We start from the raw sequence: 15970 nt of genomic DNA, 5'->3' as shown, positions 1-15970 counted from the left end.
TTACTTCTAAGGGAGAGAGAGAGAAGAAGAAAAAAAAAAAAAAAACACTTGTGAACATTTGATTTCATACTTGTGCTCACATTTGCTTTTCTTATTCAATGAATGGGGCCTTTTGTCTGAAAAAAACAAATTGGAAAAAAAAATTCAATCAAATGATTGAAATAGAAAATATGACACATTTCAGGAATAGTTTCTAGTTTGTTCAACTACAATGTCATGAACCACGTTATAAATCATTTAAATTTTAAAGTATAAACTCAGAAGGGTCGTAATAATCATACAACTTAACTAGAAAGCAATCAATGTTCGTCACAAATAAAGTTATAATTCTTGCACATTTGAAAACATCCACATGTACGGTAGTTAGCGTTGGCTCCGAGACAACATGCACCAAACATCCTTGCTGTTAGGTCTATCCTCTGGGTCATTCAAAGTGCAAAAGTGATCAATCTTCAAAACAATAAGCATCTGTCCACGGTTTGTTGCTTTTGAATGAACCTTTTCTGGGAATAACTAGAAAACACTTGCCTATTGCTTATCGAATTCAGTTGTTCTTGCTATACTTTTTTTTTTAATGAAAAATAAATAAATAAATAAAAGGCTTAGGTTTTGCAATTGACTTTGTTGAGTAGTAGGGATGTGCTGCCATAAAACTAACATGACTATTGTCAGTTGAAATAAAAAATATACCCATGAAATAAAAAATATACCACATTTCAGAAATAGTTTTTAGTTTGTTAACAATGTCATTAACCTCATAATTATACAACTTAAAAAGTAAACTCAAGAAGGAGATCATGATAATTGTACAACTCAATCAGGGAGCATGCATTGTTTATCACAAGTAACGTCCCAACAACCTAGACTTGGCCGCATATTGTCCACTTTGGACTGAGTAAATGGCATTCTGTCCACTGCGCAAATGGCAGTAAGGCCTGGTTATATGAGCCTGCAAAGCATGAAGATTCCTAATTTGACACATAGTTTTAATCTCAGACTGAATTTGCATCATTATCATATTCAGTAACTTACCATCTTCTTCAATCAACTCTGCGGTATCCATCGGAGGCAGAACAATCTTTTTAATAGCAATCATCTTTCCATTGCTTCATGGTATCTCAGCTTTGCAAACTTTTCACACCCACCTGATGCTATTTTCCCCAAAGAAGCAAGACAGTAAGCCACTGAACATAATAAGCTTCTGGTGGACAGCACTGGTCCTATCACATACAGTAATAATTCTCAAAATCAAATGACACCGGTGTCCAGTTAGGCAATCAAAGCCGTTGCATAACTACAAGAAAAATAGACTTTTCGGCCCAACATTGCTAATTGCAGGAAAAATTTAGTTGAAAATATGATTATTTTTTATTGTAATAATTAGTTTGTCGCTAAAAGAATAAAGTAATGTCCCATGTTTTCAATAGGGAATAACTGTTAAAAAAAAAAACTTAATAATTAATTGCTAATATTTATTTTTGGCAAGAAATTAATTGTGTCAATACCATTTTCAATGATAGGAAGTTAGCATCGAAAATGTAACAATATTTTCAATAGTTTTGTTAAATTTGTTATAAATACATGATTATTTATGACCATACTGTATAATAATTATTAATAGAAGTTTCATTTCGACCAAAAATGAAACCAGGTAAAAATAACTTGTGAAATTTTGAGATTTTCCGGCAGCAGGCATTGGTGCCATTGTTATTTGCAATGACAAGAATTCAACAATTGAAAATACCATATCATTTTTTTTTTCAAACCAAATACTGAGGTGGCTACAAGTGAGCATTATAACTCATTAGGTGGTATAATTTGAGCTATGAACATTTTCAACTTACCAAACTTGTGGCAGGAGTAAATTACTATTTTCGATGACTATCAAAACTTTTTGTTTGAATATCAAAGTACTTACACATTGGGTTGACTCACCGACGGGTTGCACGTACTCTTTGCCTGAAATTTCATGACTTCCCAACTGAACTTTCTTTCAATCCTAGTAGGTCTATCTGCGATGCAATATCTTGAAATCTAGCATTGACATCCTTTACTTTAGACATCGCCGTGGAATCAAACTTATCGACAGCATCATCGTCTAGCAGCAACTTCCTCTGGAAAGCGTCCGTTTGAAACTCATCCAACAAGTAATCAACATTGCAAGCCAAGTTCTGAAGTTTGCCTAGCCACATTTTCACGGACTTCTCCTTTGACTGTTTTTCCACTGCATCATGAAGCACTTCATTGATCTTCACCAACATCTTCTTCCACCCAATCAGATCGTCCTGGATCTGCTCTTCGTGTGCAAACTGCCAGAGCCGATCCGAAGTCATCTTTGTTAGTAGTGTCTCAATAGTTTCAGAGTCTAGGTCAGAGATGGTTTGTTTTTGGCTGCCATAATGAAAGGAATTACCGAGAGTGAACTCTGGCATCTTTTTCTCTGTAGAACAGTGGTTTTTCCTTTCTGGTTCTAGTGAAGGGCATTAAGAAACATCGTGTCAATACAAGTCAGTAAAATTCTTCAAAGACAAATTAATTGTGGAGCAAACCGAAATTATTTTTAACGATGATCGAGATCGGATCATGTACCTTAATAGTTCTCAATATCAATTGACACCACAGTCTGAGTGTCTGGTTGGGCAATCACAGCCGTTGCATATGTTGATGATTCACCTAATAAATGCTCTGACTCTTCATTGTTCTTCCGTGCCCAATAATTTTCTTGCAACCTCCTCAACCTGTCAAGCTCCTCAGAAACTTCCTTCATTGTTGGCCTTTCGGTGCCTCTAATTCTTAGGCATTTACTTGCAAGCTCAGCAACAATTTCTATCTCCTCCATTTCACTTTCATCAGCAACCTGAAAGTTCAGAATCTGACGCAAACTATTATTTTCAATCGAATCTAGAAAATATGGAACCATACTAATCTTCTCATTGGATGCCAATGCCACGTAAGAGTCGGGGTTCATGCCGGTTAACAATTCTACAAGGACAACCCCAAAGCTATACACATCGATCTTCTTTGTTAATATACCTGTCATTAGTTGGGTGCTAGTTAGCCTAACTAGTAAAAAAATTTGGGAAGTCGCAAAAGATCTGGGGTTCAAATTGACTTGCGTAGAGGAAAAAATTGGGCACGCCATGAGGCCATCAATAAAAAAGACACGAGAAAGAAAAGAAAATTACCTGTGTGTGCATACTCTGGATCTAAGTAACCTACAGTCCCTCTTATCATCGTGCTCATTGCAGTTTCATCGTCAGATGAAATCGGCACTAAAGACTCAAAGTCAGACACTTTTGCCGTATAATTGTCATCCAAGAGTATGTTGGTGGACTTTACATCACTGTGAATGATTGAAGGGCTTGCTAGAGAATGCAGATAGTGAATAGCTGAGGCAGTTTCGGCCGCAATCCGCAGACAAGTTTTCCAATTTTTTAAAACTTGTGAACTCTTATCATGGATATAGTGAGACAGAGCTCTATTGGAAACAAATTCATAAACAAGCAGCGACACTTTGGTTTCTAGACATAGCCCTAATATCTTGACCACATTCTTATGCTTCACTTGTGAAATAATGCCAAGAAATTCCCATTCTGTTATCCGGATCTCATCTGCACACATATACTTCTTCACCGCAACCTGGGTATTGTCAGGTAAGACACCTTTGTAAACAGAGCCAAAACCACCCATACCAAGACAGTGATGAAAATTTTTGGTGGCTTTTAGCAGCTCTGACTTGCTAAAGATTTTCATTCGCGAGAAAGCTAAGCCTGGAGGATCTCTGCCTCCTCCTCCTAGCCTTACTGCCGACAAGATTACTCTGCCGACATTTCTAGACTTCCCAGCTGATTTTTTTCTCAAATCTAGTGGGTCTATCTGCGATGCAATATCTTGCATTCTAGCATCGACCACCTTTACTTTAGACATCACATCATCATCATCTTGCAGCAACATCCTCTGGAAAGCTTCCGTTTGAAACTCATCCAGCAAGTAATCAACATCGCAAGCCAAGTTGCGAAGTTTGCCTAGCCACCTCTTCACTGACTCCTCCTTCGTCTGTTTCTCCACCGCATCATCTACCACCTCATTAATCTTCACCAAAATCTTCTTCCACCCAATCAGATCCGCCTGGACCTGCTCTTCGCGTGCAAACTGCCCAAGCCAATCTTTAGTCAACTTTTTTATTATCTTCTCAATAGATTCAGAGTGAAAGTTAGTGATAGTTTCGTTTCGGCTGCCGAAACGAAAGGAATTGTCAAGAGTGAACTTTGGCATTTTTTTGTCCGTCGAGTGTCGATCGGTCCGGTGGCTTCCTTTTTTCTGATTCAAATGGAAAATAGAGGGCATTAATGACTAATTAAGTATTAAACTACCCCTTTCAAAAAAAAAAAAAAAGTATTAAACTACCCTTTCATTTCTCTTTGCCAAATTCATTTTGAATTTCACGGTTGACTTTTTGAATTTCACGACAACCGTTGGATTTTGAGCAATTGTATCTAACGGTTTGGATTAAAAGTTAGGATAATAGTGTAGTAGTGGGTAACTGGTACCATGGAGATTACAAGTTACAACAGTCCACGAGGGGAAGCTAAAAGCAGAAAGGCTAATTTGGCCGCATTGTTGGTGGACCAGCATTTGTTAGGTTTTTTTCTACTAGATCAATTTTTTTGGGGAAATTATCACTCCACCAGCTCATTTTTGCCTTATATTCATATAACCACAAAACAATTTTAACATTTTCTTTACATCATTTTTTTTTTAAAATTTGTATCAACTAACCACTTTTTAATTAACATTATTAGATAATTTAAATGAAATAACAATTTTATCCCTAAATAAATTAAAAGACCATTTTATTTTACAAAAACTTTAAAAAATAAGAAAATTATAATTATAAAAATACCCTTAAATTTAATAAAAAATAAATCCCAAAATTAAAATTTTTTATTTTTAATAAAAATCTAAATAAAAATTATAATTATAAAAATAATTGCAAAATTTTGGGATTTAATAAAAATCCCCTAAATTATTAAAATTTTGGGATTTATTTTTTAATAAATAAATTCAGTTATTTTAATAAAATTTTGTAAAATTATAATTTTTTAATAAAAATAATTATTAAAATTTTACAAAATCTAAATTAAATAAAAATCAGCTGAGCATCTTTGTTTGAAATTTATTTTTATTAAATTTAGGAGTATTTTTATAATTATAATTTTCTTATTTTTTAAAGTTTTTGTAAAATAAAATGGTCTTTTAATTTATTTAGGAATAAAATTGTCATTTCATTTAAATTATCTAATAATGATAATTAAAAAGTGGTTAGTTGATACAAATTAAAAAAAAAAAGGTGGTGCAGAGAACATGTTAGAATTTTTTGGTGATTGGATGAATATAAGGCAAAAAAGAAGTGGTGCGGTGATAATTTCCCTAAAAACTATCTAAATACCCTAAAAATAGAATTTATCAAAATTTTTATCAATACCCTTTAAAAACTAATATAAAATTACTAAACTATCCTCATTTTAAAACACTTCAACTCAAACATAACTACTTTGCTCAAAAAACACTCATACTTCACACATGCTAAATCGAATATCAATGCGAGCAAATCGAGAAGCCTAGTTCGTCACTGCACAATCGCCGGAGAGAGCTAATCCTTTAACTATTGGAGGTAAGTAATTCCTTATAATTAACTTTCTTGTTGATATTTATGGAAAAATAAAAAAATTAGGGTTTTATATTGAAAAATAGATTAATTAGTTGTAGGTCTCTCATAACATATTCAAAAATAAATTTTTAGTTGTTTTGCTGCATGTAAATTGTGAAAAATTGATAGATTGTGCCAATTATAATTTGGTCATGTAACACATCATTTGGTCTTGTAAGGTCACATAACAGAGAATTCAATGTTGTGCAATACACGAGTTCATGTAATACACGACCCTCGGTTGTATATGACATTGCTTTTTTTGTAACATTACACGACTTTCAATCATGTATTACAAGATCTTCACGACCTTTAGTTATGTATTACACGACCTTCATCTATTGTTCGATTACTAAACCTTCATTTATTACACGATTTCACGACCTTTATGTATTATTATAGTCAATTTCCTCTTATTGGTATGCTTTTTTCCTCTCATTGATATGCTTTTTTCCTAATTGATTTTATGGAATTATCATATGCAAGCAGTCCTCGAGTGTATACATATATGTTTGGGTAGAGAAATAATGCACTTTTAAAATAAAAAAAGAATAAAATGGCTGTAAGTTTTTTGTTTGTACTTTTTTAATTACTATGTTTATTAGTGTATCATATCCAAATATTAAAAAATCTCGAGAGAACTTTATTTGTTTATACTGATTACTCTAATAATTTCTCGAAATGTTGGACATGCAAATTTAGTGGACTTGTTGCAATTTTAGATTTCATTTCATTTACAATTGGGGTGACTTGAAAATTATAAGCTATGGTAAATCATGTATAATTAATGAGTTGATGTATGTAAATATTTTTAATTAACCGTGAATACAACTGAGGTTCTTATTAGATTCTATTACTATAGGTGATACTTACCAAAATAAAATACCATATCTTTATGTAGTTTTTGTTAAATCCAAGTCCCAACACCATACACTAACCCATTAATAATCAATTTATTAATTTGTTAATTTATTTGTAAATGATCAATTCATTCTTTGATGATTGCAAATGTCTCCTTTAATATAATTTTGCTAGGTAGTTGAAATTGATCTATGTTCAAAAGTAGCTTAGAGTGTGTTTCTAAACTCCATTCCAGCTACTTTCTCTATAAAAAAAATCCACATCATCATTGATTTGAATTGTAACTGGTGGCATAGGATCAAATGTCTTAAGCTTAAACTTCATTGTAATTTCAAATTTCCGAAGTATCTATATCAATAACTTGAGTTATCTTCTCCACCAATTCGGCATATGTTGTCGATCGTGGTATCATTATCCCTTTAGCCTTAGAACCTTTGAACTTATACTCATCATTTTGTTCAGTTCATTTACCATTGAAGAGAATAGGCACATGTACCAAAATCATATATGTTGATACAATAAAAATAATAATATCAAATTTCATATATAAAGTAACTACACGACTTACACGACTACATTACTTACATTACCTATACAACCTACACGACTATATTACTTTCATGGCCTACACGACTATATTACTTACATGACCTACATAACTACATGACCTACACGATTGACTACATGACGTACATGATGTCAAAACGAATGCACGACGAGAAACATTTTCGCCATAAATAAATTATATTGCTAAAAAAAGAAAAAAAACCTATATTGCATATATTTCTACATATAAGGAAAAATGGTGAAAATAATTGAAAATGAAACATTCTAATGTGAGGAAAATTTCTAAATTTTCCTAAAAAATAAAAATTTAAAATCCAACAACATTAGCATACCTTATTGGGTTGTTTAATGAGCAATGCACCTCCTTTCAATTAAAAAAAGAGTAGGAGTTAAAGAAGTGAATACATACTTGTATTTGTGTAAAAAGTTATGAGAAATTTTGATAGATTTTAGGAGATTTTGAGAGAATTTCGGTAAAAAGAGATTTGAGTGAAAGAAAACAAAGAAGTGGAGTGAATTTGATGCATTCATTAAGGGCATTTTAGACTTTACATGCATTTGTTAAGGTATCCATGAAAATAAAAAAAGGGAAGGGGTATTTAAATAATATTACAACTATTAAATGGTATTTAATTAAAAACCCCTCAATTTACCTGCGACAAACTTCTATTCACAAAATTTTGAAAACATCAATTTAACTCCTATTTATCGTTCAAAAAATAAGGTAAATAGAGAACACATTTATGAAAATTTTAATGTTTTCTTCATAATAAATGGAATTAATTGATATTTTTAGAATCTTAGGGAATAGATATTGAAGATTATAATTCAAGGTGGGAAATAAACATAAATTTACATTTCTCTTGAAAAAATAATTACCAGTATTTTTCTAATAATAAAATAACTACTTTGAATTGGGTTGAAATCCAAGGATCATTCTAGTAGAAACTAGAAATTACAAGTTATCTAACAATGGAATTTAAATTCATGTGTTCTTTTCATAAACATTCTTTGAGTCTATCTTTTACAATTAGAAAAATTATCTTGTACCTTATTATATCAAACAACCTTGTAGAGGAATGAAATTGCCTCTTAACCTTTGCTTTGTATAATCTCACGGTCATATTTTAGTTTTCCATGTTATATTATACTTGGAGTATTGGGTTAAGTTGGTTGTACTTCTGTAACGGCTAGAATTCTCTTAAGGAAACTTTAGGATTTGATTCCGTGATATGTAGGCAATAAGTTGTCAGTTGATTGTAAGACCTTAATTGTAGGAATCAATCACTATAATTAAACTACTCTCCATTCTTATATTCTTCTATTGCTTTAAAAAGGAAAAGTATGGAGCTCCACGACACAACAACTATTATTATCTTAATAAAAGTTCTCTTCATAAATTAGTTTTTTTTTTTGTGTGATCTTCTTCTTGGTCACTCCATTTGGTATCAGAGCAGCAATCTTGACTTACATACCAAGTGCAAATGGCGAATGGGACTAGAGCACAGGAAGTCAAACGGATGGAAGAGGTCGTTTGACAACTGAAGGAAAATTCTGACAAACAGGTTACTGCCATCACAGAATTGACGACAATGAACCTTAAGTATAAGCAATTGGTTGCTAAATTTGCAAAACTTGGAGAGTTGTCGGAAGGTGCTAGAGCGACCAGGCAACCCCATGGACAACAAACTGGCATGAATCAATTCCAAAAAAAGTTTTCAAGATTGAATTTCCCTATTTTTAATGGTGAAAATCCAAGTGGTTGGGATTATAAATGTAAACAATTTTTTAAGTATAATGGAGTTCAGCAGAAGGAGATGGTGAATTTGGCGTCAATTCATTTGGAGGGGAAAGCCTTAGAATGGTTTCAAAGGTATGAAGTAGGCGCTAAAAATTTGAATTGGAGGGTTTTTACAACCGATGTGATTATAAGATTTGGGCCTGGTAAATATGAAAATCCAGTGGGGCAACTTATCAAGCTGCGACAAATTTCTACAGTCAGGCAATCCTAAGAACAATTTGAGCTACTGATGGAAAAAACTAAAGGATTGTTGGAGGAATTTTTTGTGGACTATTTTATCAGTGGCTTAAAGGAAGCAATAAATAATCAGGTGGTCATGTTCTAGCCTAACACAGTTTCTCAGGCAATTGGACTAGCACTTTTACAAGATATCGCCATGGAGGCTATGATCAAAGAGACACAGGCATCACTTAAAACTTAATTCAATCAATCAGGACCACCGAAGCATACCTCAAATGGACAACTACCACCAGTGAAAAGGATTTCAGCAGTTGAAATGCATGAACAATGAGAGAAGAAACTATGTTATTATTAGGACGAAAAGTATGAACTAAGACACAAATGCAAGAAGAGACATATTTTCCTTCTCAAGGGAGTTGAAGGTGATGATACGATTGAAGAGAAAGAAGATGAAGCCGATGAAGCTGAAAACACAGAAGAACCTGTTGTCTCTCTCAATGCTTTAGCATGAGCCACAACTCATCAAACAATGACGGTACGAAGGAATATCAAATGGAAAGCTACAACAATCCTGATTGACTCTGGCAGCACTCATAACTTCCTTAATCCAGTAGTTGCCAAATGAACTGGATGCACAATTCATCACACAAGCCCTTTAATGGTAATAGTAGCAGATGGCACAAAAATTACTAGAACTGGCATTTGTAGGTAGTTGCAATGGAACATAAAAGGAAAGGAATTTTAGGCAGACATGAGACTTATTCCTTTAGGAGATTGTGATATGGTGCTTGGAATACAATGGCTGGCAGAACTTGGACCAATATTGTGGGATTTTAAAAGGCTATGGATGGAGTTTAAGATTAATAGGAAAAGACATGTGCTGAGGGGTGCTACTATAGGGCCAATTAAGTTAGTTTCTCCAGACCATATTGAAGCAAACTACTCCTACTACAGTGGCTAAATTATTTCCAATCCATGTAGATGATTCGCTTATAGAAAAAAACAAAGAGATGGGAAGATGAGCCATCAGAGTTACAAGAACTATTGCAGCAGTACGAGGACATGTTTTCTGAGCCTAAAAGCCTTCTTCCATCTAGAGCACATGATCATCGAATTCCTCTCAAGCCAGGAACTGTACCACCCAATGTAAGGCCTTACTGATACCCTTATGTTCAAAGAACGAGATTGAGAAAATTGTCGAGGAACTTTTGGAAACTGGAGCATCCAACCAAGTGTAAGTGCTTTTTCTTCACCAGTTTTATTAGTTAAAAAAAAGGATAGTAGTTGGAGAATGTGTGTAGATTATCGAGCCCTTAACAGTGTGACTATCAAGAATAAATACCTCATTCCTGTGATTGATGAGTTACTTGACGAATTGTATGGAGCTACAAGTTTTTCAAAGTTAGATCTGAGATCTGGTTACCATCATATTAGAGTTCACCCAAAGGATGTGCCTAAAACTGCATTTCGAACTCATGAGGGCCATTATTAATTTCTTGTCATGTCATTCGGTGTTAACCAATGCATCTTTTACTTTTCAAAGTCTAATGAATGAGGTCTTTAAGCCGTATTTGCGAAAGTTTGTTTTGATTTTCTTTGACGATATACTGGTTTATAGTAGGATCTGGAAGGATCATTTGAGTCATCTCAATCTCACACTTGAAGCACTTAAGCAGAGTCAGCTTTATGTCAAAAAATCCAAGTAGTCATTTGCGAAGTAGTAGCTAGAATATTTGGGACATTTAATTACTGAAAAGGGGGTTGCAACAAATCCAACTAAGGTGGAGTGCATGAAACAATGGCCTAGACCGAAATCATTGAAATTTTTACGTAGATTCTTGGGTCTAACAGGCTACTACAGACGCTTTATAAGGAATTATAGAAAAATCAGTTGTCGTTTCACTAATTTACTTAAGAAGGACAATTTTCATTGGTCTGCTGAAGTAGAGAAAGCTTTTGAAAAGCTTAAGGTAGCTATGTCTTTTGCACCTGTACCAGCCATGCCTGACTTTTCTAAACAGTTGTTATTAAGTGTGATGCATCAGATGGCAGAATTAAGGTTATTCTTATGCAAGAGGAAAGGCCCATTGCTTTTGTTAGCAAGGCATTATCACCAAAAAATTTAGGTTTATCAACCTATGAAAGGGAGGTGCAGGCAATAGTATTTATTGTACAAAAATGACGACCGTATCTGTTGGGAGACAGTTCAAGGTATGCACTGATCATTTCAGCCTTAAGTATTTGTTAGAACAACATATATCAACACCGATGTAGCACAAATGATTAACTAAGCTAATTGGCTATGACTTTGAAATGTCGTATCGAAGTGGAAGGGAGAATAAAGTAGCTGATGCATTGTTAAGGCAGTCTGATGAATCAATTGGTATTATAGCTCTCTGTTTTCCAGTGGCTGAGTGGATTGATCAACTTAAAAAAGAATAAGAAGGAGATTTGAAGGTTCAGAAGCTAATAAGGAAATCCAAAACAATCCCTTAGCTAATAAAAAATTTTCTTGGGATCACAATCAGCTTAGATATAAGGGACGATTGTGGTGTTGGGAAAATATGCTCTTTAAAAACATATGTGTTTATTTAATTGTAATATACAATTTTTCTGATTAATAAAATAAATGAGGTATTTTATTCAAATATCTTAATTATATTAATATTTGTATTGAAGTCCATTTAATCATATTATATGTATTTATGTGATCACCATGTGGATTCACAGAAGACATAAATACAAGTTATCTTATGATTAAATAAATTTAGTTCGCAGTTGATAAATAAAGTTAGGCACTTTATTTAGGTATAGACTGTAATAAATTCATTGAATGATTTGTCTTAATCATGTATGAATTTATTGATATAGTACGACTACATTGAACAAGATCACATATGAGATTTAATTAACTTTGTAATAACTGTCAGACTTATTAAATCTCATAGGCGTTGATTTTACTGTAATCTTAATCTTGAGTTAATTATGATTTCATGATTGTAATTGTTATTCCATTTGAGTTACCAATGGGCACGACACATCCTTGTGGTCAAGATTACCCGGTATCTTGGTGGGAGCAATTATGAGTATTGGAGTTATAGATTAACAATATAGAATTTGTACAACACATCTTTTGATAGGTTTTCGGCACTTGATCATAGAATTCTCTGGCCAGAGTGTGTCAACATATTTAGTATGCTGAAAATGATCATTAGAGAAAACCAGTAAGGATCAATGAATAAGATGTTATTAAATTGATTGGACAGTTGAGATATCAATTTAATTAACGATGTGGTATAAAGGATTGTGCAGTAAAGAAATCAATGTGGCTTGGGACGAATTATTATTCGAGCATACAATTATGGAAGTCAGTTCCAATCTTTTAGTGGAGTAGATTTGGAATTAAATAATTGGGTTAGTTTAATTACAAGCCTAATTATTGTAGCCACTATTGTATGTTCCCAAATGATCCCCGGGTTAGCTCTTTTAATTGATTGCACCACTACTGGACTAATAAATAAGATAACTAGCTATTTGGGTCAAAAGCCTAAATATATTATTTAGTGGGAAGCTCCATTTAATTAGCTTTTGTGTAAGGGGCCTTATGTTATTTTACAAGGTAGGTCCCCTATTGAAAAAGAAAATAACCTGGGTTTTGTTTTTTGATTATTTGGAGCCTAGGGTTTTCACTAAAGGGTGATATAAAAAGTTTATTTTCTCTAAAAAAAAAGTTAGCAGCCACTTATACAGATCGGAGAAAAAGATTTTTCTCTCTATTGTTGAGAGAAAAATTTTCTCGTGCTAGTTGCTTTGGTAGTGATAAAAGCGCCCATACGTCAAGTGCAGATCGAACCTGAGTCATAACCTGGAAGATCATTGGTGATAGTTCGTGATCTAACAAGCGTGGTGGTGACGGATCGTGATCCAAAAGGAGTGGTGGTGGCGGATCGTGATCTAGGAGCCTAAATCACTTCAACGGAAAAAGTCAAATCGGATTTTCAAGGTACGATTTCTAAATTACAAATTCTTATATATTATATGAGAGCGATCTTCAAAAGGTTTTATAAAAAATTTAAAAACCTAATTTTTCCCCAACATGTGGTTGGTGGCAAATTCAAATCTAAAGATGGCATTGTTACAGGAAGCTCATAACGGGCCAAACGGAGGTCACTCAGGTGTTAAGAAGACTTTAAAGAGAGTTAAAAGAGCTTTCTATTGGAAGAAGTTAAAGAAAGATGTTTGTGCATTTGTGGCTGAATGTGATGGTGTCAACGAAATAAGACAGAAAACATCTCCACTCCTAAACTACTTCAACCTCTGCGCATTCCTGATCAAGTATGGACTGACATTTCCATGGACTTATTGAAGGCCTGCCAAAGTCTTAAGGAAAGGATGTTATTTAGGTGGTCGTCGATCGGCTTAGTAAATATGCTCACTTTATGACACTTAGCCATCCTTATACCACTATGGATGTAGCACAATCATTCTTGGATAATATTTACAAGTTACATGGCATGCCGAGAACTATAATAAGTGATAGAGATCCGATCTTTTGTAGTAAATTCTGGCAAGGTCTGTTTACACTTCAGGGAACCTAGCTTCACATGAGTTCAGCCAACCATCCTTAAACCGATGGGCAAACCGAGATTGTTAACAAATGTTTGGAGCAACATTTGCATTGTATGACTGGAGATCGGCCAAAACAGTGGGCAAAGTGGTTAACCTTGGCTGAATGGTGGTATAATACTTCATTTCATTTATCTACTAAAACAACTCCTTTTAAGGTTATTTATGGAATACCACCCCTCAATTATACCACATATAATCCAGGAGAATCTAATGTTACTACTCTTGAGGAAAGTGTAATTGCCAGAGATGCTATGATTAGGTTGTTGAAGGAGAATTTGAATCAAGCTCAGAATTGGATGAAGCAAGCAGCTAATAAAAACAGAACTGAACGAGAATTTGAGGTAGGTGACATGGTATATCTCCGTCTACAACCATTTAAACAAACAATGATTGCTCTAAGATCAAATCAGAAGCTTTCCCAAGGTTTTCTGGTCCTTACAAGGTGATACAACAAATTGGTAAGGTGTCTTATAAGCTTGAGTTGCCACCAGATTCTCGAATTCACCCAATTCTCCATGTTTCGTGCCTCAAGAAGCGAATTGGAGAAGCTGTGGAGCCACAATTGGAATTGCCTCCAACATAAGGAGATGGAAGCTTGTAGCTGGAACCAGTTGCTATACTAGATCGCAGATTGGTTAAACGTTGCAATCGACCAACAACACATGTGCTAGTACATTGGTCCAATTCTTTTCCAAAAGATGCAACATGGGAAGACTTACACAAGCCGCAACAATGTTTTCCAAGTTTAAAACCTTGAGGACAAGGCTATTCTTGGAGGGAAGGCTTGTAATGGCTAGAATTCTCTTAGGTGGCGTTTGGTTGGGAGGAGAGAATGTAGGAGAGGAAAGTAATTTAATTTTTTTTTTATTTCCATTGTTTGGTTTGACAAAATATATAAGAATTTAATTTCTATTAGAATTTAATATTCATCATAATGTAGAATTTAAATTTCATACTAAGTAATGAAGTATTTAAATTCCTCTTATATTAGAAACTAAAGTTTTCAAAATTACCCTTTAATTTTTTAACTTATTTAGTGCCATTAATAATTATTATTTATAATTTTATTTTATTAATTTAATATTATAAATGGACCTCCACTGAAAAGTCGCCGGACCACCACCGCCGGCCGCCAGACCACCATTTTATTATATATATATATATAGTTTAATATTTAAGATAAATGATAATTTTGTCTAAAGAAAAAAATTATAATTTATTTCCTTATCAAATCAAACAATAAAATGTAATTTCACTACTCTTCTCCATTTCTCTCCATTCCACTCTTTTCCTCTCCTCCCTTTTCTTTAAACCAAACATGACCTTAAGGAAACTTTAGGATTTGATTCCCTGATATGTAGGCAATAAGCGTCAGCTGATTCTAAGAGATTAATTGTAGGAATCAATCACTGTAATTAAGCTATTCTCCATTTTTATATTCTTCCATTGCTTTAAAAAAGAAAAATATTGAGCTCCACGACATAACAAATATTATTATCTCAATAAAAGTTCTCTTCATAAAATTAGTTTTTTTCTGTGTTCTTCTTCTTGGTCATTACAACTTTCTAGATAAGTTAGACATGTTTCAATTAACCACATAACTTATTGAAAACATCAGCCCACCCCTATTTATTATTAAGAAGTAAAAAAGTTTCATGAAGAATTTTATCATTATGATCCCAACTCATTTATCCTAAATTTTTGAGCTGTAAATAAGAATCTGTTGATGTTTTTAGTAATTTGAGAGATGAGTTAAAATATGTTTAGGAGTAAACTGAAATGTACCCTTTTTAATTAATCCACATGAAATTGAGTTTGAAGCAGTTTTGATGAGTCTAGAAGCTAGATTTCGGGTTTAACCCGTACCAGATCCGGAGGAGAAATATCTGAGTTTACATCTGGGTCCGGTATTAAAAATTATCATCTAAATTCATAATTGGAAAGGCCAAACCCAGACCCCGACCCGAATTGCCAAATCTTTGAGTGAGTTGATGGGTCCAGTATAGACTTATAGGGCGTGAGTCATGGATGTCATAGTCATGTTTTTTTTTAAAAAGGTGTTGTAGTTCTTCATAATCATTAATGATCCACGGTGTTGGATGACCTTTTGTTTATTAATATTTAATGATCCACAACATTTTGAATGTCACGGGAATGTAGAATAATTCTGATTTTAATGTTCTATTTTCTTGAATTGTTGTCTGAAAATTGAACTCCATCCA

General features: G+C 33.6%; 1 protein-coding gene across 17 annotated transcripts in view; it reads right to left on the bottom strand.

Moving 5' to 3' along the window:
• Positions 1–4490, bottom strand: part of LOC102619508 (wall-associated receptor kinase 3-like) — a 29073-nt gene extending 24583 nt beyond the window's left edge. Inside the window, exons 1-5 of one of the 17 annotated variants that reach the window (XR_370733.4) lie at positions 3186–4365; positions 2590–3033; positions 1919–2470; positions 1033–1220; positions 688–949 (exon numbers count right to left, since the gene is read on the bottom strand). Coding sequence is in view for 4 of the 17 variants with exons in the window: in XM_025098794.2 (XP_024954562.2) it covers positions 2591–3033; positions 3186–4347 (1605 nt within the window). In the remaining 13 variants the exon portion in view is untranslated. Of the gene's footprint in view, positions 1–687; positions 950–1032; positions 1221–1726; positions 2471–2584; positions 3034–3185 lie in introns of those variants that run through there. The other 16 variants (XR_008053152.1, XR_008053153.1, XR_008053154.1 and 13 more) reach the window with 16 other exon arrangements.
• Between the last annotated feature and the right edge of the window lie 11480 nt (positions 4491–15970).

Source organism: Citrus sinensis, chromosome 3, assembly GCF_022201045.2.
Source record: "Citrus sinensis cultivar Valencia sweet orange chromosome 3, DVS_A1.0, whole genome shotgun sequence".
Lineage (NCBI taxonomy): Eukaryota > Viridiplantae > Streptophyta > Magnoliopsida > Sapindales > Rutaceae > Citrus > Citrus sinensis.
The sequence above is the reverse complement of the archived record's forward strand: the minus strand, read 5'-3'. Positions and strand labels throughout refer to the sequence as shown.